General features: G+C 34.1%; 2 protein-coding genes across 3 annotated transcripts in view; one reads left to right on the forward strand and one right to left on the reverse strand.

Annotated features, from left to right (window-relative positions):
• Positions 1-11,233, reverse strand: part of LOC138321830 (molybdenum cofactor sulfurase 3-like) — a 54,214-nt gene extending 42,981 nt beyond the window's left edge. For both annotated transcript variants that reach the window (XR_011208359.1, XM_069265820.1), the window contains exons 1-3: positions 11,061-11,233; positions 2,880-3,036; positions 1,524-2,089 (exon numbers count right to left, since the gene is read on the reverse strand). Coding sequence is in view for 1 of the 2 variants with exons in the window: in XM_069265820.1 (XP_069121921.1) it covers positions 1,524-2,089; positions 2,880-3,036; positions 11,061-11,130 (793 nt within the window). In the remaining variant the exon portion in view is untranslated. The remainder of the gene's footprint in view (positions 1-1,523; positions 2,090-2,879; positions 3,037-11,060) is intronic.
• A 236-nt stretch (positions 11,234-11,469) lies between these two features.
• Positions 11,470-23,430, forward strand: part of LOC138321833 (poly(rC)-binding protein 3-like) — a 223,302-nt gene continuing 211,341 nt past the window's right edge. Inside the window, exon 1 of the mRNA XM_069265822.1 lies at positions 11,470-11,603. The gene's annotated coding sequence lies outside the window, so the exon portion shown is untranslated. The remainder of the gene's footprint in view (positions 11,604-23,430) is intronic.

Here is a 23,430-nt window from a genome sequence, read left to right on the forward strand (position 1 = left end):
AAAGACGTATTAACTTAATCGGCACAGACTTGAAATGTCTTCTCAGGAATTTCATTTTTAATTCTCTCTGTAGCGTTTATTTGTAATTTTTTTAGTACAAATACCAATAAATCAGTGTACACTGAAATACAAAATAATTAAATAAAAAAAACCAAAAGAGAATACAACGTACCCCATGTAAATGTTCATATAGAAGCACTTGGCCATGAATTACAGTATTTGGGAATATGTTTAAAGTAATATCGAAACAAAATATAATGTATAGATGAAAATATAATGATCAACACTACATCTGCATTGTGAATTTGTGAATTCATAGCTGCACTTTGATTATAGACTTACTTGTTAGGAAAATACACTTAATTTGTTTGTTCATTAATAGATACTGAGGGGCATGCATTGATTCTTGAATATAATATATATTTTAAAATACAATGTCTGTTCTTTAAAGATTTTACCAGAGCTTTAATAATGTTTAGCAGCAGATCTGACCTGAACATCCTTTCTAAATGCTCATCAGATGTTTTTAATTAATTAAAAGGTTGATCAACCTAACGATGAAATGTTTAGTTCTTTTTAATATGTTAGTATATGAAGCTGTTGAGCATTATTTAGTAGTATGTATATAAAGTATTTGACCCAATAAGCAGCCAGGGTGCTTAAAGCATTGAAAAAGAAAAATGAAGGGGGCTTAATAGGCCAAGGCTAACATGTTACAAAATTAATGCACAGATTAAGCTATGGAACAATGTTAAAAAGAAATCAAAGAAAGTTTTATATTTTCAGTCTGCATTTCATTCAAGGTAATTGATAAAGAGGCCTTAAAAAGTGTGAAGGACAGGTGTCAATGAAACACCAATAGTCAAGGTCATAGGAGGGCAGGTGTCAATGAAACACCAATAGTCAAGGTCATAGGAGGACAGGTGTCAATGAGACACCAACAGTCAAGGTCATAGGAGGACAGGTGTCAACAAGACACCAACAGTCAAGTTCATAGGAGGACAGGTGTCAATGAAACACCAATAGTCAAGTTCATAGGAGGACAGGTGTCAAGGAGACACCAACAGTCAAGGTCATAGGAGGACAGGTGTCAATGAGACACCAACAGTCAAGTTCATAGGAGGACAGGTGTCAAGGAGACACCAACAGTCAAGGTCATAGGAGGACAGGTGTCAATGAGACACCAACAGTCAAGGTCATAGGAGGACAGGTGTCAAGGAGACACCAACATTCAAGGTAATAGGAGGACAGATGTCAACGAGACGCTAACAGTCAAGGTCATAGGAGGACAGATGTCAAAAAGATAAGAACAGTCAAGGTCATAAGAGGACAGGTGTCAACGAGAAACCAACAATCAAGGTCATAGGACGACAGATGTCAACCAGACGCTAACAGTCAAGGTCATAGAGCTGGTATCAATGTGACACCTGCAGCCAGAGCTAGGAGAACATGTACAGGATTTAAATGATAATGTAGACAATATCATACATTGTCACAATAATTCATGACTATCTAAGTCTTACCAATGCCAGTAGGAAAGCCGAACATTTTGTAGAAGGACAAGGTCACAAAGTCTGGCTTGTACATTCCAAGGTCAAGGTCAGAGGTTGAAACCAAAGCTGCAGCGTCCAGTACGGTATACCACTGACCAGGGAGCTGTTTTTGGAAGCAGAATTGACCATGGTGGGCCTTAGCCACCCAAGTCAGTGGATATTTAGTGCCGGAAAAATTGGACTGACCAGGAAATGCAAATAAATTATTTCCACCAGGATCATAATACTCTGCCTTAGAAATACGGCCATTGTCTAGATCACAATCAAGTTCCGGGGTGTCAAGACAATATATTATTCCTGCTCTGGTTGCCATGGTTTCACGCATGCCTTGCACTGATGTGTGATTGTCCAGTAGGTAAATAAAAGAACCAGTTTTTCTTTCCGAATTGTTATGATTAATTTTACTGCCATTTTGGTTACTATGGGAGACAGGGTCAAAGGTGAAACTCTCAGCCAGTAGTTTTAATGCACCAGTGCATCCAGATGTAAATATAACGCTGTATTCCTTGTGGTCTGTGTTAAAGTGATGGAGAATTCTGAAATAAGTCATAAGTAATCAGAAAATTATTAGAATGAAATGACAATTTAAAAAAACCCTCTATTTAAAGCATTGAACTCACTTTTTTAATAAAAATTTACAGCTTGATGGAATTAAGAAATAGTGACACCAATGTTTGATTACCGTTAAGTTTTCAGACTTCTTGATAGAATAAAATATGGTTCCATTATTTTCAGGAAGTCAAATTTATTATAAAAACAAAGGAAATATTAATAATTTAATAGTGTTGTATTTGCTTGAAATAGATAAATTTTTAGTGGCTTTAAAATAAATTTACATTGCCACCAAGTTTCAGTGAAATCCATTCAGTAGTACAAGAGGTGTGGTCGTTTAATTGTTTTGAAACAAATAATACAATGTTTTTCTTCTTCTGATTTTAGAACGATTCACAGATATCAAAATTCAAAGTAAGAAAATCAAAATTAAGTATAAATGTTATCACCACCAAGTTTTGTTGAAATCCCTTTAGTAGTTTAGGAAGAGTAGTCGTTTAATTGTTTTGAAACAAATACGATAATAAAATGTTTTTCTTCTGATTTTAGAAAGTTTTACATCGAAAGCAAAAGTGAGATAATTGAAGGAAAATATGTTCACAAACTTTGGAGCTTTTATAATCAGTATATAAATCGTGTATATCAGATATATAAAATATCATTTCATTTGTTTTTGTTGAGTTACATAATACAGCAAACAGCGAAAATTAGGCTTTTGGGACCAAAATTATGTAACAAACAAAATATATATATTTAAAAGTTTCACCCATTCACCTGTATCGCACTTGATCGACTACATCTGTTGCTAGGGAACTACTTTGACTGTTGCTATGGGGATTTCCATACAGGTTACCAAGGAGATCATGATGTAGACCCTCCATTTGACTTCTGGCATATAAAGCTGTTCCGACATGTTCCACATACGTTTCATCTAAAATGAGATATGAGTAACAATCTTTTTCAGTCAAATTAGAAAGACTATTACATATAAATGTAGAAAATATTTACCGTTAATTGCATGCACACTTGAATTACAGATTGAACAAAATGTACCTTTAATTAAACCAATTTTGTAATGATGGATTGAATAAGAATAAAATGATATTAAAATCACTCAATAAGTGCATACAACCCAAGGAAAATCATTCATAATAACACAACAAAAAATTATTTTTCTTTCAAACTTTTTTTTATAAAGCGTCAGTTTGTTTTCATTGAAACAAAATCAATGAAGCATATCTAAAAATAGAACAAGACTGAAAGAGATTTTTCTTAATTTACGAATGTCTTGTATTAAATGAGAACAAATCAGGAAATTGAAATGATATTGTGAGTAAAACAATAAACTGTGGTTATTGTAACTGCATTGAGACATTTTTTGTTAAGATTTATATAGATAAACGTATGTTATACAGTAAAACAGAGTTAAACATCACCGATACAAAGATTTTTTTTCGCTTACAAAATTATTAATGCTCTAAGGGACAACTGGGGATCGTGAACTAACATTAAGTATCCATGTTCTGCGGATAAGGAAGGCAATATTTTATTGTTATTTCTGTTTATGGCGCGAACATGTGGCACCATTCAGGATCGTTTATTATCCCTGATAAATGGTTAATAATGAAAATCATGTGATGTTTACGCTTCCAATTCTCGTTAATTCTAATTCTTCTCAAGATTTATTTTCCTGTTTATAAAAATGAATTCCTTCTTTGTGATCTCGAAGTGTACATGTTCTGTGAAAGATTTATTGAGAATGTGGCGGTAATAATATGCGTTAATAACACGTAAGATGCATTTTTTTTCTTTCATGTATTGTTTTCATCTACTAACTCAAGTAACACCACATAACTAGCGTAACCAGACATTTTATGTTGAGTTTACTCAACAATTATTCTTTATATAATCATTTTTGTTTAAAATTTATTTTATATTTGAAATAATAATATTGAATAAATCTATATTCTAGATTATGCTCAAACCAATATCTGTACAATAACTAATATTTTCCATATGTTTGTCATAATTTTCAGCAGTAGAATAAAACTAAATATTAGCAAACCCACTGAAATACATAACAAGATCAATTGTTTTATTAGTAATATTTCATAATTTCTAGGAAAATATTTCATGGCCTCAGAATATTGAATATTGTCCATGAAGAATGTCTTGCCAGGTCATTACCAAAATGACCGTTGCAAAAGTTCATTTCTTAAAAGCTAAAGGGCTTTGTTAGTGATGTAGGTCAAGGGTTTTTCTCAGAGTTCTCCGGCTTTTCTCAAATTCATGAAGCTTGGTATAACCTTTTTTGAAAAATGATCCTGGCTGTTACATGATTGTGTTACTGATGTAAGTCTGTGATTTTTCACAGAGGCTCCAGCTTTTCTCAAACTTTTTTAATGACCCTGTCTGTTAATAGTGGCTGTGTTACTGACGTAGGTAAGTCATTTTTCTCAGACTACTCAGGCTTTTATCCACCTCAGAAGGCTTGTACATCCTTATAATTATATTAAATGACCCTGTTTGTTAATATAACACGAAAGAAATTACTCAAACCAATCCTATGGGTTACGAGGGGAGATCTAGAGGTAGTTTTTGTGAAGTTGTTTAGATCTAATGTATTTCTGGGACTGCAGTGGAAGTTCGTTGTACCATAAACTTAACTGATATTCTTTGATGCAGTAGATACATACCAGATGACAGAGTGTACTCAAATGTTGTTTATTATTGTAACGAGGGAATATTAATTACAGCTCCTAGTCATGTTTAAGCACTGAACAATCCACAATGATTGACATGCAACCAGCCTATACGTACATCTGAGAAATTTTACCCAATAACTGTTAAATACGCTGACATAAATATCTGATTTGAACTATCAACAGAAATAATTAATCATGCTTTAAGTCCCAAGTCAATCACAGTTAATGCTATTGGGCACCACGCTGGTTCTTTGAGAGTTCTACATTCAAAGTACCAATAAAATCACGTCAGAGCAGAAACGTTTTTGTAAGGAGACCGTTATTGTACATTAACAGATATTTTTATTTATTGGTGTAAATTTGTATTCATCAACACCGAGAACGTAGGTCTCCATTATTGCGAGTGATTCAGCTGATTCGTCCTCAGTTTTTGCCCATTCTGTACACACAGAATCCATCAGACTTAAATCTGCTTGATTACACAAACGCTTTACATGACAATTTTTTTGCCCTTTTAAATCAAGTGAGGGCTTCGAGTCATCAATTTCTATCCTCGCTTGACTGGTCATGGATGAAGATCAATTGTGCGATAAGAGCTGGCTCCTGATTGGTCCTCGGCTTCTTCCGTTTTCGCAAAGTGATAAAAAACAATAACAGCTATCAGTAAAGATTTTTACTTGATATTTCTCCCTCAAACATTCCCACTGGAAAATGTTATCTGATGAAATATGATTTGAATCAACAACTATCAGAATATTTTGACAAAAGACAACACCAAGGATGGTCAGATTACCATCATGAAAAAAAAGGTGTTATGGTACGGCCATGTTGTCATTGATCTGTACGCGAATCCTACCAGACAAAATCGGTGGAAAAGAAAACAAATATTAGTCATGCTGCACTAATTGAACACTGGTTAATGTCAATACACAACTAGAATCACCCTAACAGTTTCAGGTTCATATTCCTCTTTTCTCTTTGGGCTGCGGTGGCTAGGTAGTTTAGATGTCCCAACATATTACCACAAGCCCTCCACCTCTGAGTTACAAGTTCAAATCCCATGTAGGGCAGCTGCCAGACACCGAGTGCTGGTTGGTGGTTTTTCTTCAGGTTCTCCGGCTTTCCTCCACCAACAAACCTGGCACATTCGTAAATGATCTTAGCTGTTTAAATTGGACGTTTAACTAATAAAATCAAAATTAGACCAAACTTCTTTTCTATGATTGTAAAATGACATCCTGTGTGCTGACCAGAATTTTGCTTTAGTGTGTTAAAACCTTTCCTGGAATCTGCATGCTGTGGTGTCTTATTATAATGGAGTATGCCCTATAAAGGTGCTTCCATAGCAACATGTAATCTAATAAAGTGTCGCTATGGTTACCATTGTATGGCATTTCCATGGTGACTGAAGTTCTGCTTTGATGCTTCCATGGTTACTGAAGATCAGGTGTTATGTTTCCATGGTGACTGAAGACCTGTTAATGTGTTTTTTATGGAGACCAAAGGCCTGGTATTGTGTTTCCATGGTGACTGAAGATCTAGTACAATGTTTCTATGGAGACCAAAGGCCTGGTTTTGTGTTTCCATGGTGACTAAAGATCAACTATGATGCTTCCATGGTTACTGAAGATAAGGTATTATGTTTCCATGGTGACTGAAGACATGTTCTTATGTTTCCATGGTGACTGAAGACCTGCTGTTGTGTCTCTATGGAGACCGAAGGCCTGGTATTTTGTTTCCATGGTGACTAAAGATCTACTATGATGTTTCCATGCATATGGTTACTGAAGATAAGGTATTATGTTTCCATGGTGACTGAAGACCTGTTAATGTGTTTCTATGGTAGTCAAAGGCCTTGTATTGTGTTTCCATGTTACGTGAACTACTATTGTATTTTCATGGTAAATGAGGAACAGTTTCAAGAGAGACTGGGTTTGAAGTTGCCATGGTAACTGAAGAATGGCCTCCAATCATGTTCCCATGGTAATTTCATTTTTTTTTTACATTTTAAGAGCTAACAAATTAATAATTAAAGTCTAAGATATATACTTGTTAGTGAAACCTGTCAAAGTGACTCACTGCTTTTAGCACAAAAATAACAAAACTACAAATTTTTTTACCTGTAAAAGTTGTTACCGTACATGTATAAGCGTCTACATTTGTTTATGCCTTCTATATTTACAGCAATGAATGAGGTTTTTGTTTTTTATCATCACTTTGACAATTCATATCTTAATTTAATGTACAGTTTTTAGTTTATAATTACCAGTGTTTTTTTCTGCAGTACTGCCAGTCTTTCTAAATACAGGAGAGTGCATAAATGATAATTACATGTGACAGGTATAGGACCAACCTTATAATTATGTTACATTTTACAGCTCAGATTTTAATTGCTGTACTTAATGATAATTAAATTGTTTTGAGGAGAATGGGATGATTTCCTCTATCTCAGTAATGATCAAAAATAAATTTACGAAAACAACATAAATATTTACTTGTTACTTAAAGATGCTCCATCGCTGACAAATGTTATTTTTTCACTATCAAAAACAGTAGCAGACGATTTAGTATTTTTCTTCAGTTACAAAAGTTATTTACTTTACACCATTACCACCATTGAAAAGTTTGAGCTTCTAATTTTACTTCAAGGTTAAAATATTTAAAATAATTAATTGCATCCCGAAAAAATTCCGTAGCACTATGTCCTATATGGAATGAAGTACTGATTGTGCATGCAACGTAAACAAAATAAATTATTTTATATTTTTTGTGTTTATTTGTTATTTAGTGTTAATTAGACAGCTATATATACATGATTATACACCAATTAGTGTTCAAATGATGTGTTCATTTATGCTTTGTCAGCGGTGGAGCATCTTTAAATGTTTCCAACGAACAGCCATTTTTGTTTTACATTCCATAACATTAACAGCCAGGATTATTTAAGGAAATGCGAGGGTTAAGAGGTGGATTTAAGCCAGAGTACCCAGAGAAAAACTAGCCTATGGTCAGTAGCTGGTCACTTCCCCATGTTAGTTTCTGAAACTTGCTACTAAGAGGTCAAGGTGGAGGGCAGATTAGTGGTAATGAATTGAGACACCTTCAAAACTCAATCATCCCTCAAGATGCAGATCGACTCTTCTAAATCAAAGACTTGACCAGTCTATTATGAAATTTCAGGGGTGAATGATGAGTTAACAGTCAACTGAACAACCATTGGTAACAAATTTGAAGATGAATAATCACAGAGTGCTTTGATTAATTTTTCTTAAGGATTTCTATGCTTCAAAGACACTTTTGAAAGGTACCATCTAATGTGGGCCTAATATATTAATTATGACATTAACATAGATTATGAGGTATATATTCAGTGATGTTCTGGATGAATTTGGGAACAATATATCTAGGATAAATATCTTTTGTTTTAATAGGTACAAATTAAGTCAAACGTCTGATGTATTTATCAAATAAAGGAGTTGTCTCCTCTTTTAACACCAGCTGTCAATGAATCAAATAAAGGAGTTGTCTCCCCTGACATCAGCTGTCAATGACCTTATATGATCATATGTGGTCTGATTAAGTTTAGGAGTCTGTCAGAGATGACAAGAAGAATTGTCATTGATATGATCATCTGACATGTTTTATCTTTTAAATGCATACTAATTAGTAATTAACATAAAAATGTATACACCAAAACATATATAGATAGGGAGAATTTTAAATGCTTGTTATATGTCATTCCCCTAGAGGCTTGTCATACTTGTACATCAAACTTCAATGAACGTCACCCATAAATGATACATGCTGCTCATTGAGAAATGAATCTATGCTAAAATTAGAAAATTTTGACTTTCTACTTTTATATATGAAAACTGGTCAATTAAACCTTTAAACTGATGATGAGTTTCGGAACTTGTTTACGCAAAAAAAAAAAAAAATGATAATGATGTAAGTCATTTTTTTAAACTAAAAGACAAAAAGAAAACATGCACTGAAAATCTATTATCTTTAGATAAAAATACCGTATTTGAAACAATAAGCACCCCCAACCCTACCACTCCTAGGCACTCCTACCGCATTTTTAATCCTCAATATCACATACATTGAATTAAATGTAGACTGAAAATTTGAATAACAACACTAGTTTTGTGAAAGGGTTAAATTGTTCAACACTTTTTTCCAATTATTTAAGTGCCCTGGGTACTTATTGGGTTGAATACAGATATATCAGTTTTGTTTTTGTTTAATTTCCTGGTGCATTCATGCATGTCGTCTTTAAGATATACTTGCTACCCCTTCCTTGTCTCAATGAATTTTATTCAAATAAGAACAAATTTAAACAAATATTATTTCTCAACACAAAGAAAAATTAATATGGTAACTGGAATGGAACATATTTTCAATGATCGGAAAAGATATTTGCCTCAATAAGCGGATTCAAACATATTTTAGACTGCAATTATAGAGTCTTATGTATGAAAACAAAAGATGTTTCGCATACAGGCAATGTCAGTCAAAAGGAAAGACAATAATTAATATTGAAACAGGAGAGGTCAAATGTAGCGGCCAGACTGGGATTCGAACTCGGGACCCTCCGAATACTAGCCGGGTGCTCTACCGACTGAGCTACCTAGTCACCGATGATCGACCCAGTCCGATCCCGCTACACTCCTCCCTCCTTTCTCGAAGTCTTTTCCCTCAAAGACATACAAGACCTTTCCAAAAACCATCACTGTGGGTTATTTAGTTGGGCGTCAATTCTATAACAGGAGAGAAAATCTAGCAGACAGACCAGGATTCGAACCCAGGACCCAACAAACACTAGACAAGTGCATAAACTGACGGAGCTACCTGGTCACCGATGATAGATCCAGTCTAATCCAGCAACAATATAATGCATCCAATTATGCAGAATTCAACATGAAAAGATTGAATTCTTATTAGTACTTTATTATCATGTGATGAGAAAATAATCAGATTCACATATTTAATGAAAGTTGAATATCAATCATGGTGTGTTAACATGCTAGAATACCCAATGTAATGGAATGTTACTTTGTTTGTTTAGTTTTATGTCCTATTAACAGCCAGGGTCATGTAAGGACATGCCAGGTTTGCTGGTGGAGGAAAGCCGGAGTACCTGGAGAAAAACCACTGGCCAGCGGTCAGTACCTGGCAACTGCCCCACATGGGATTCGAATTCGCATCCCAGAGGTTTGTGGTAATATGTTGGGACATCTTAATCACTCGGCCACCGCGGCCCCTTCGATATGTTACGCACCAATGCATGTCAAAAATATGACAACCACTGCTTAAGTGATGTCACAATGGATACCTACCCGAAAGACGGAATACTTTTGCTTCAGATCATTATACATACATGAAACTGTATATGAAAAATATAATAAATTGACAGAATTTCTTGCAAGTGCCGGTTTGTTCATCCATGGGCAGTCGCAAGAATTTTTTTTTTTTTTTTTTTTTAATTTTTCTTGTGTCTTTCTACTCCATTTGGACTTTTACTTTATTACTATGCATATACACACACAATAATGTATATCCATGTCTAATTTGCAACACAAGACTGTATATTAAGTATAATTGATATTGGTTTCCAGTATGTATGCTATAACTTATTTGCCTATAATGTACTGTATATGCTATAACTTATTTGCCTATAATGTACACATTGCTTCTTCTTTGTGTGCACAACTATTAAATTGTTCTTTGCATTACATCTTAATCAAGTTGAAAGATATATTTACATGTAATTTTATAACACATGTACACAGTACATTGTACATACTGTAATGATCATGCTGTCAATTCTTTTAAATTAATACTGATAATTTCTCTGGAGGATTTCAAAATGTGTGTAGATGAAACGATTAGGAGCAGACGTTTCTACAACAGCGAGACTGCTACAGCGCGCAGCATTGCTTATAGAACACACGAAAAGAAGACGTTCGTATTGATTGCTACACACAGATTGTTACAATTGCAAATTGGCCACGCCCACTTTTGTCGAGCGGTAAAATCCTGTATGTGAAACATGTGTGAGAATTTCTGAAGATCATGACCTACTAAATAATGATGCTATAACAATACTTTTATGAAAACTGTTGTATCTACCGCGTGACATGTCACGGTTTTGATTGATAGAGCCCACTCAGGATGTATCTTGCGGGTAGCTGTCATTTCTCAAAATGTAAACAAACCAAGTTAGGAAATTATTCAGGTGCTTTTTTACCTTTGAGGTTAGGAAATTCCCTCTCGCGTATTGATTCAATATCTCTGTTATATGAAGCATCGACATCCATATTGATTTCAGTTCCAGCTGCAACAACAATTAATTGAAAATAGCTTTTGGATCCGCTAGAAATTTTTCATCGATTTCAACCTCATGGAAGCTGCCATATTGTACAGATAATCTGTCACATGATCTAGGTCATGACCCGAACTTAGCTAAGTTCATGATATCCCTACGCGTAAATAAACATGGTAATAACAAGTAAAATATATTAAAACAAACTTAATTTAAATAGCATAAGTAGCCTGTTATGAAATTGTTCCCTTTACCGTGAGAAAATGTGTTTGTTTTTGCAGTTGTATACGCGCACTACGTTTTACCATGCGGACTCATGTGCTGTGTTGTTCGGTCGGTTTCTGACACGGTATTCATAACCCTACCGCTTGAGCACCTTTTCATGCATCCTGTCCTTGTGGCTGCTATCCTGTGTGTGTATTGATACCCGCTCTAATTTTTATCCAGAATCCCTGCTAGTAAACCCAGGTACGTTTTCTTCACTTTTTCCAGGTAGCTTGTTCACCTTTTCTATTTTAACCATATTTTATTTTTAGTGTTCCGACTGCCTAGCTCTTTCTCCATTGAAAACCGTATCACGCTGTGGAGAATCACACTCGCTCGTGCAATTTTCACATGGGGGCTAGGGAGAAGAGAAAAAAATGACAACCATTCCCTGGTTTTTGTTTAATATGTGCCTATATTGCTTTTGCTAATGCATGTTCAAGTTGTCAGAAATAATAATTAAATTAAGAAAAAAAAATATGTTAAAAAATTGGTGAATGGGACCTACTTTAACCAACTGTATCTTCCCTATACACACCGTGCGGTATAAATAACTGTCCCCCTCCATTGTATCACATTACCCCATCTATATGCCCTTTACTGTTCTTTACATTATGTTCCCGTAGCAAAATTACCCTATATTCCCTCGGTTATTTTTTTTTTACTTTTGTTTATGCCTCACTTACATTCATCCTCTTGATCCCAAACACTCTCCCCACGAAACATATACCCGAAATCCGACTCGTTTTTGCATGATGGAATTTTAAAGAAGAGGAAAAGAAAATTTATGAAGATGAACTATCCTTTTGCATGGAAGATCACCGCTGTATCTTGGCCTCCATTCTCTCTGTATGTTTATACTAACCCCGGAACCATGTATATACTCTTTACTGCACACCATGCTTCTCTGTACATGTGTTAGTAACTTAGCTGTGATGGGATTCTGCTCAAAGTGGATGTATAGCAAGCAACAAAGAGTGGCCAAGACCAAGGAACTACACCTTCATGGATTTATCAGGAGCATCTCGTGAAACAGACGACAACTCTTGTCATGTTCCGTGTTATATGTGGATTTTCGAAGTGCTAGAATGTATATAAAACAAGCAAGAAACAGGCTCTTTTTCTGTGTTATATGCCAGTGGAATTCTTGAAACTGTGACGCTGAGTGTTGTGATGATTTTGAAGTTTAAATGTCACTTATCAGATTCCGCAAATAATGGAAACGGAGGCAGGAAATGTTATTGATCTAAAGAACTACGACTCAGAATGAATTGTATTGTACATGGCTACCATAGGATAAAGCCAACACTAAAAATGACTGCCTCCGAATTGAATTTCTAAGTCGGATGGATTTTAAATTATATTGAAATTGATTCATTTTGTGTAATTACTTCTTGGATGATGGAATAAAGGAACAAAAAATAAAGGTTGGTATTTTTGTGATTCTTCAGTCAAATATGAAGCACATATTTAAGCATCAAGAAAGTCAATATCTGATAATCTGACTCGGTGACTGAAATCAGAAACCTAAAATCAATAGTTTCAGTACAGAAGCTTAGTATATTGCTGAAATTAGGTTTGCTTTTGAAGCATTTTATTCTGTTCACATTCAGCATTTGCATTAGCTTACAGAGCTACATGTGAAAGCATTTTTTTCTATCACTTAAAGCTCTCGACAGGAGTTCCACTAGAAATAACTTTTTTGAAAGACTTATAATCACATTTGATGTAAAAATGCACAGCTGTCTGATAAAAAGGTTGGTCTATTAAGTTTGGAATAGGTTGTTTCAAAAGACACAGACACCATAACTCATATTTGGGCAGAAAAAGAAATAAGAGAATCTAATGTTTGAATAGAGCTAAGAAGTTTCATGCTGTGTTAATTGAATAGAAGTTGTAGTACACAAGGTTCTATGTACCCTTATAAATTTAGAATGTTTCCTTCTATGTTTTGTTGCATATAGATTTGCTAAAAGCCATAAATAAAGGGTAATCCTTTAGAAAGTTCTTAATTTACATTTAAATACATTTTATACAGAATTAAGAACAGTTCAAAAGACCGTATTAGTAATTTGAGGTCAGTAAAGCACCATTTAATGATATGCTATTTAAAATTCTATTGTTATTCATTGTAACTTTGAGCTTTAATCGTTAATCTCGGGTCGTCATGGTTGGCTCTTACTAATCTCAGGTTGTCACGATTGTTATGTAATTTTTAGGTTTATTCTTTATCCCTTTCTCTTTTCATGCGAATAAGAATTTGTATTATTTGACAACTACATTAAATTAAATGGTGCTTTCACGGATCAGTGAACACCTATTGTTGTTCTGAGGTGCAAACTAAAGATTGACATCTTTTAACCTGATTATATCTCCACGGGTCGTCGCCTATAAACATATCGCTTACAAAAATCATCCAACTGTAACGGGTGATTCCTTTGATTCAAGAAATTTTTGTAACGTTTACATTAGATTTGTTAACTGAAAGTAACTTTAATCATCATAGTTCTTAGGGATTTATTTAGCTTTAATAGACTAACAATCTATAAATTAAATGTTATGCAAAGAATTAAGATTTGAAAAGTTGACAGTGAACCCTAAATAAATATTTGCTGTGTACTATATATATAATACATGTGTATATAGAAATACACGCCTGTTGTATATATCAGATTAACAGCTGTTATCGTAATGATTTGTGTGATATAGAAGACAAGGTTTGATAATGATCAATTCAAACGTGTCAATTGACTGACATATGTAAATGATAGGTTTATAGTGGTAGAAATTTATGAGTGAAAACATAGACTACTGACAGGGCACCATAGGCTTAACACTATATCATATACACCCCCGCCTTAATGAAGTTATACACTGTCGCCGGTGTAATACGATATAAGAAACAAATTTCCAATTGTACAAATTAATCATTTAGCTTTTTGTCTGCATGCTAGCTGCAGATCTTGTTAAATGCAGATACAAATTTCCAATTGTACAAATTAATCATTTAGCTTTTTGTCTGCATGCTAGCTGCAGATCTTGTTAAATGCAGATACAAATTTCCAATTGTACAAATTAATCATTTAGCTTTTTGTCTGCATGCTAGCTGCAGATCTTGTTAAATGCATACTTTTTTTGTGCATTCAAAATCTGGTGTATTAAGGTAGATGTGATTAAACATTCAAAATACATTGTGTATTTTTTTTTATCTGTGTGTGATATCTGTATGGTATATTATCGGAGCTAAGAAGTACAATCGTTCCAGACTACTATAAAATGCCCTGCAATATTGTAATCATTTATCACAGCTGTCAAAAAACATTCTCTTAAAAATCATTATTGAAACGCCAAGATAAGACTTTTAGCATGCTACAGCCCTCTGTCCAGAGATGATAAATACCTTTGGTGGAGCTCTTAACAGCTAGCCAGGAACCCAATACACAATCGCATCTACTGTTCAATACCAGATATGATGCATATCTATGTTGTGGTGTATATGTGGTACAGTTAGGTGGTGTCTGGTCCCCACGATCCTGATATATTCACCAGAAGGACCGTGTCTTGGGTGCCGAGACAATACTATTGATGTTACGCTCTCTGATCGTTTGATTTATGTACGCTCTGTGAAAATTCATGTTTCATGCGATTTAATCTCCTGAAATACCTCTTGTGACCTGTACAGTATATTGTTGTGTCCCCCCGACCCGAGATATTCATGAATCCTAAATCATGTTTTTATGTCCATGTAAAATCGGGACATGTTGTAATCTGTATTTTTATCACCATCGACACTAAAAAGGACTTTCATGCTTTGCTTTGATTTGTGTTTTATTCAGGTGTCTTAAAAATGTTTCACGTATGATAAGCTAAAATGCTAAATTGTCATGTAGCTCTGAGTCAATCTCTTTTTATCTTGTACTTTATGCTCAATATAATAATATGCATTAAAATTTTATGTCTAACTATCGATAAAATTCTATTGAAACCAGTGTAATTGATAGACCTCGTACTAAGATTACAGACAATTTTCTACAGGTGAAAAAAAGTATGATATTCATAACATATAGTTGTTTACAAAACTTGCAAGTTAAGTGAAGTTTAACAGTTTGCAAGTTTATCAAATGCTAATATAATTCAAAGAACAAAATCATGCAGATTATTAAAATTGAAAGTGTAAGTGTTTAAAAACAAAGGAAATAATTATATATAAGATGTAAAAAAGTTGTTTTCTACGTATGTTACATTTAAATATGTCTGGTTTAAGAACAAAATTTAGATGTGTACACATGGGTATTTTGTACATAGAACATGAAATATTCATACCAGTATTTTAAATTAAAGAGATCAGTCTGTGAAATGTCTGCCAATATAGATTTACCACCCGGGCATAATGAAAACCTGTATACATTTGGTATAATACGATTCAGTTAAGGTATATATATATAAGTTTAAATTAGCATTTCTGATTTGTAGAAATCCATTTAAATTTAAATTCATTAAATGTCTCATTCATCCGATAAGTGCACTGTACAGTTTTACATGATTTTTAATGAAAATACGATTGCTATGTGCAGTTTTATGCAAATAGTTTCAAGACCCTCAAAGTATTAGGTTTGAATATATATTTTCGTCATGGATGTATGTGTCATACGAGGTGAACCGATTCTTACTTAAATGAATTCAATTTTGTTTAAAAAGAGATTGGCATGTTATTTATCATCGTCTGTATTTTAGCATACCTATGTGAGTTTTAAACGCTAGACATTATTTACTGCAGTTATCACAACTTATTTATAGATGTTTTATACAGTACATGCTACGACTAATGTTGATGCCCATACAGGTATAATATATTGATGTCAGTAAACCATTATAAATATGTCATTTCGTTATAACTAAACTAGAAAATGAATGACTTTTATCATACATCAGGATCTGATACTCTTTGTAATACTGTCTGGGCTTTTTATAAACAAAACTGTCAATTTGTGTTGGGTTTTTTTTCTCAAAAAAGGAGCTAAACATTATTCAAATTGTCCGGAAACATTCAAATGTTTGTTAAAGTATACAACAGCCGAGAGAAGAGCTATTTTGTTTACATATAAAGTGAAATGTTCAGTAAAAGTCTTAGACAGGAACACACAACAACGAGACACTTCAATTGTAAATGATGGATATGTTGTTCATTGTAGAACGATCACAGGTGTCTGACCCATCAGAGGCCAGGTATTGTGAGGGGGCCCTAGGGAGTCCAGCGAGGTACAAATCCGGGATTACTATAGAAAACTGAATTGTAGTCTATGAATGATGGATACAAATGTTGTCTTTCTTAAGTCCAATCATTACTTGATACATTGATAGATTTCCCTGATACACATGTTTCTTTTTATATTCAGCTGAACATTCATAGAAAACGAACAATTGAGGCATTCCTGATAGTGATTTGTCTGTTCTTCTTCACTTAAATGTAGATAGTATTTGATGTGAAAATTAAACATGAAGACTGCCTGGAAGTCATACCTATATATAATATACAACGATTTTGTTAAAATGATAGTAAGATGACATGTGGTTGCTTACCCTTGGTTGGTCGAACCTTATTGATAAGACAATGGTTCAAATTAACTATGGCCTCTAAACAGGACACCAGTTCTAACGCAACATTCCCACAACCCTGGCATATATATACTATACAAGTACACATGTCTACTCCTATGTAGACACATGCACTAAATGCTAGCTAACTACAGCTAATTGGGGCATGTACATCTTGTTCATGTAACTCTTTGTAGTACAGTTGTTTTCCACACACATTTTACCTTGGCCTAACAGGATACTGATTCTGTTGTCTGAAATCTCATCATGAGAGATGTATTGTGAACCACCATGACAACTTTCAATGTGTCAAATCCGTACCTTACTTCCTAATTTGCCATGGATTGAATTTTGACCTCATAATACATAAATGTATAATGTATTCATCGGTTGAACTTTGACCTTACAAGGCGAAATTTCTCTGATCTTAGATTTTTAGGCCTTTAATTATTACAAAAGGAAGCTGAACCTTAGCTTAAAAGACACTTGATTACAAAAAGAAGTTGAACCATAGCTGAAAAGATACTTCAAGTTGAATTGATTTGAATTTAATATTGGCGCTACAAGATAGTGTTTCGGATGTCTTTGATGATTTGAACGGTAGTGGAACAATTCGATGGTTTCAATGTTTCATGCAAATGCCACCAAAGCGTTTGAAGTTCGGCATAACAAGAAACTGTTTTACATTGTAAATCCCTTTTATCCCTGTTACACATTTGACCTTTGTGTTTTAGGTTGTCTTCATTGACAAGTTTAATGGAATGCAATCCGATAATTTATATATGATAATTGATGGTCATTATAATACTCAAACAGATAAGGACAAAATATTTTTCTGAAAATACACCATGGAGGAAGGCTTGGCCGTTATAGAAACACATATGAGCAGTAACTTCAAGTAAGACAGCTTGTGAGCATCAGAGTGTGGAGTGTGTAGGCACGTGTTGTGTTACTATTATTAGACCTTCCCTGACCTCGCCCTCCACTGGGGCTTATTTCTAACATTGTTGTTAGCCTGGTGTTTTCATTGTAAGATGTTTTATCCCACCTCTTCAACAACATTTTTCTATCACAAAAAGATGTTTTAACTGTGAAGTTCAGATAGAAACGGGGTAAAAATATATGATGGAAATATTAGCTATAGATGTGATTAAAATCATTAGAAAAATTCAATTGTGAAAACAGCACCACCAGAATGTGTGTTGTGTGTGTACTTCAGTAAGGTATTAGTGGAATGGCTATCTTGAGCTGACCTCGGGGCTGTTAGTATTTCTATATGTGTAAAGATCAAACCAGTGATCTTTCTCGGACAGGGTTAGGGTCGTAATTCACACATCGGCATTGCTGATCATGACCAGCTAAATCCTTAATACCACAATCTGCATACAGGATGGGCGACCAGGCAAATTAGCAAGTGTATAGTAAATGTTGGGTTATACATGGTTGTTATATGTTGTAGGCAGGTTCTGGTGTAAGAAAGGCCTGTATGTTCATAAATGTATGCCAGCAAGTCACAGCTATCATTAGGTTAATAGGCATAGGAATTCCAGAGCAGGATTACAGTATGATAAGGCTCTGTTTATGATTCCAAAATCAATTTGGTTCATAAAAGATCCCTGTATGTTATCAGCTACAGCTGTATGGTATTGGCTTTACTATTAATGAACGGCTATTATAATCAAATTCACAGACACATTTCGCTTGATTTTAGCAAAGGATTTAATTAGGTTTTGGTTGTAAAGTATACACCCATGCCTTTGTGTTGATTCATTTTAATTACAAAAATATCAAGCATTGTTTTAGATAAAAAAAATAAGAGACATGTAGGCCTTTAAATATTTCATATGCTGAAGGATTTAGGAATGCAGTGTAATAGGAGTAGATTTAATAAATCATGTTGTTAGTTATCTCCCCTTACTATTTGGAGTGTTAAGTTGATAAATAATGCTGTTGATTATCTCCCCTTATATCTGGGAGAGTAAAGTTAATAAATGATGTTGTTAGTTGTCTCCCCTTACTATTTGGAGTGTTAAGTTGATAAATGATGTTATTAGTTATCTCCCCTTTTTATTGGGAAAGAAAAGTTGATAAATAATGTTGTAAGTTATTTCCCTTTATTATTGTGAAAGTTGATAAACGTGGTTTGTTATCTCCCCTTATTATTGAAATAGTAAAGTTGATAAATGTTGTTGTTAGTTATCTCCCCTTATTATTGGGAGAGTAAAGTTGATAAATGTTGTTAGTTATCTCCCCTTATTATTGGGAGAGTAAAGTTGATAAATTTTGTTAGTTATCTCCCCTTTTTATTGGGAAATTTGAAAAATGTTGTTGTTAGTTATCTCCCTTTGTAATATGAGCTGTTGAATGTTTTAAACATGGAATAAGATTGTATATAAACATAAGTATAGATGTAAATTTGAGTAGGTATGATGTGGCTATAATAAAGTAGAGCCGGACACAATGTGGTGGACATTCGCTCTTAATGCTTATACAAAAGCATTTTGGCCGAGAAATATTGCAAACATTGTAGCATTACGGAGGCTCTATGTCAACAAAACCAGATAGATAAGTTGTATTAGCTTCTATATATACTGATAAGGTCCGTCAGATAGCTGGTCTCATCACAGGTAGGGATAAAACTCAGGTATAATGTCTTAAGGTAGGCCGTTGGACAGAACCCTAGCGAGACGTACGATACAAAGTAAGGATACCTGGTCGGATCTCAGGTGTAATAAACCTAGAAGGTGGGGGTCTCTTTGTCCCCACACGTGAGAATTACCCGAAATCTAAATTAAAATATGAAGCTTATGGCCGCTATCTATCCTGTCAATTCAACTTACTGATAGATCTTTTTAGGTTATCAAGAGGTTAGCGGCTGCATAGATCTACCTTTTATAAGGCTGCCTGAATTAAAAATTGTAAGTCCATATATAATTTGTGAAAAATAATGTTTATATTCACTGATAGTGCGACGGTCACAAAGTAATTTCAGGTCGCCTTGGAGGTCACTGGAATGTTCAATATATGGACACTGCAAGCCAATAAAGCTATAAGATGATCATACATGTATCTATTGGGAAGATTACTGGGATGAAGTATTGGTGTGAAGACTCTACAGGGCCAAACTTTTATGTAACAACCACTCAATAGAGAAAGAAAATCAGAGTCTAATAAATATTTAGTTGTCTTAAAACATAGGTAAAGCAGTTAAATTAAAATAGGCCATTTGGGACACTAAGAAATAGGTCTTATTAACTCATTCACCCCTGAAATATCATAATGGACTGGTCCAGTCTTTGTTTTAGATGAGTCTAAATTTGTCTTTAGGGGTGCAAGAGTTAAATAGGTGGTCATTATACAGAGGTGACACATATTACATCAGGTTTTATTGTGCCCCTGAAGACTCATTTGGAATCTCCCAAAACTAATTGTGGAACAGTTCATTATAACATTTCATGGGTTGATGAGTTAAGATATTGAACTTCGTAGAAGAAAACTGCAAGTCATGGCTCCAACTTATGTATCAAAAACACATATAAAGAAATTGAAGATATTACGCTGTTATAATCAAAATCATGTGATCATACATATGTATCATTGTAGTCTGTAATTTTTCTGTCAAAGATGACCTTGTCATGACAATTTTGGTTGCTCATGGATTGCGGTCCAAATAATATTTATACATATGGCCTTACAGGGGTGGCATGGGGCTGGTTTTATAATAAATATGTAGGAATGAGTCGAGGCATAAATATTTTTATATTAAAGCTAATGTTTAGGTCTATGGGCCCTGTCCAAACCAGAAATGCCTGTGCGGAATTCTGAATGAATGATTTCTGAATAGCTGTACTTAATCTGGCGTCTCGTAAGATCAAGGAGGTTTGGCTATCGAGTGTAGGGTGTTATGATAGCTCTTTACGGAATTTAAAATCTCGACACTTCACAGAGAACGACAGCGTAATAGGAAATGCAAACATTGTATATAACTTGTAGGATAAATACTGTTATGTAAAGAGAGGTTTACATAGCATAGGGAAATTCGACAATCTTAAGATTATTAAGGTTTCATTCAATTTTGGAATTTTTCTTCTAGAAAACTACCTATCTGATATCGTTGAGTCGTATTCGGGAATTTGTAACACATTTGGAAGGTACTCGGGAATATATAATGGATTTGAAAATTTTCGGACAAAGAAGTAAGATCAACAGTAGTATGTTCAGGTAACACAGGATCCTTGCAAGCATACGGTATTCGACCCAATAAGTACCCAGGGCGCTTAAAAAATTGAAGCAAATAAGGAGATGCTTATTAGAAACAAATTTGGACCAGCCTTTCATAAAATTATTCTACAAAGTAAGTCATACATGAATTTGCAAAAGAAACCAGTAAGGAAACCCAACACAGTTTTCATATTTTTAGTCTGCATTGCGTATTCGACCCAATAACGCCCATGTCCCTATAAGCGCCCCTCCCCCTTTTTGAGGCCTCAATTTCAATTGCCCAGGCATAAATAAGGACCAAAACTACATAAAACGGTACTCCTTTGCAATTATTTTGACTTATTAGCACCTTTTCATTTTTAACAATTTTTTAAACGCCCTCGGCGCTTATTAGTAATACTCAAATAGAATAAATACTTAACTAGGTCACTGTAACCTACTTTTTAAATTTTTCATCAGTTTTGTGAACTGAACTTCACACAATTCAAAGTAAGTGACATTGAAGCCTAAAAATGGAGGATGGGCGCTTGTAGGGATAGGAAGGTTTATTGTGTCGAATATGGTACATCTGTGGGATATGGATTACCGCATCGGACCTAATAGCCACCCAGGGTGATTTTAAATTGAAATAAAGTCATAGGGCGCTTAAAAGAATGAAATTTTTACTAATGTTTTACAAGAAAGCTATCAATAAACTTGTAAAACAAATAAGAGATATTCTCATTCACAGTTTCAATTTTGTGGTATTCAAATTTGTCTTCTACTAATTGCAGTTCCTTAAAATCTTGAAAAATATAATTATAATCTTGTAGGAAAGTTGTTCATTCTCAAGATTCAAATTGGGACAATTTATTAGTTTTGTGATAAATGTAGTCATATTCCATGTTTAAGTTCACTCTGCAGATAGAACTATGAAATTCAGACCTATTAATTAAGTACCTATTAATTAAGTTAATTTCCTTTTCTTGGGGATTCAAAAATATTAAGAAATATAAAGACTTCGTAAAATATCAAGGTTATATATTTATTTGGTCTTCAGTATTAAATTTGGGTAATATACCCAGTGTCTTCATGTGAATTTGAACTAGGATGTTTATTCAGCAATGTTAAATAAGGAATACCCTGGGTCTTAGATAAAATTAGGATATTTAGTCTGCAAAATAACTATTCAGTCTTCAGTATCAATTTAGAGATGCCCTGAGACTTGAAATAAAATTAGGATATCCAGTCTTAAAATAAAACGGTGCCGTTCAGCCCGAAGTTAAAATTAATTATAAATAAGATGCTAACGCATGGCTTGGTACAATTTCTGGCGTGGCCGCGCGAGTAGACCTGGAAGTTATCGCATGTCCATAGACCTTGTATGTACGTACTGCGAGCTTTAACTACCAGAAATACTCGGACTGGTTAAACACTCATAGAAAATGTATGAAACATGGTTCCAAGTGTTCCAAATGTGTTTAATTTGCTTTTCTTTTTTCTCTCAGAAGAGCGTATTGCAAAATTGAAGCAGATTGTTTTTCCAGTGTCCAAACAGAATTTTCAAAGTGCTGTACCTGGGAGTTGGTTAATAATGCATTCATTCGAATCCGTCACTTTGCTTGTATGGCCAGCGGGCAAGATTTCCAGACGGATGGTATACTGGATGTTGTGGATTGCTGGCTTTTTCGGTTTTAAGCATCTTATTATTAGTTTTAAAGTAGTGTATCTGTATAGTCATTAGCTGATAATGGTCTAAGGTAGGCCCAAGTATATGTATATATACAGACTAATTACGGAAAGTTCAAATATATATTTGTTTAGAAATCTGACCAATTAGGAAAAAGCATATATGTCTGACAACAAAACAGCCTTTAGCAAAGGGCAGAACTTGATGAATGAAATAATGGGTGAAAAACTAAAATGATTCTCCAAATGACATTTTATGTGATTCAAAGAAGGATATTGCTCATTAGGGAAAATCGTTGTAGAAAATTTAAGTTAATGAGAGTCACATGAACATAGCATATATCCAGAAGATATCTAAAGTAGTTCTATAGACAGATTAAAGGCTAAATTACGGTCTGCAGTTTATTAGATGGTTTGGGTATCTCCTTATATAGATTTATGAAACAGGTGGATGTCTTTTGTTCTGAACTTGAAATGATATCAAATTGTGTTAAGGATTCAGTTGTGTTTATTTTAAAATTTCCACCAATGATGTTAAAATTTCATG

The sequence above is a fragment of the Argopecten irradians genome, chromosome 4 (assembly GCF_041381155.1).
Source record: "Argopecten irradians isolate NY chromosome 4, Ai_NY, whole genome shotgun sequence".
NCBI classification, from domain to species: domain Eukaryota; kingdom Metazoa; phylum Mollusca; class Bivalvia; order Pectinida; family Pectinidae; genus Argopecten; species Argopecten irradians.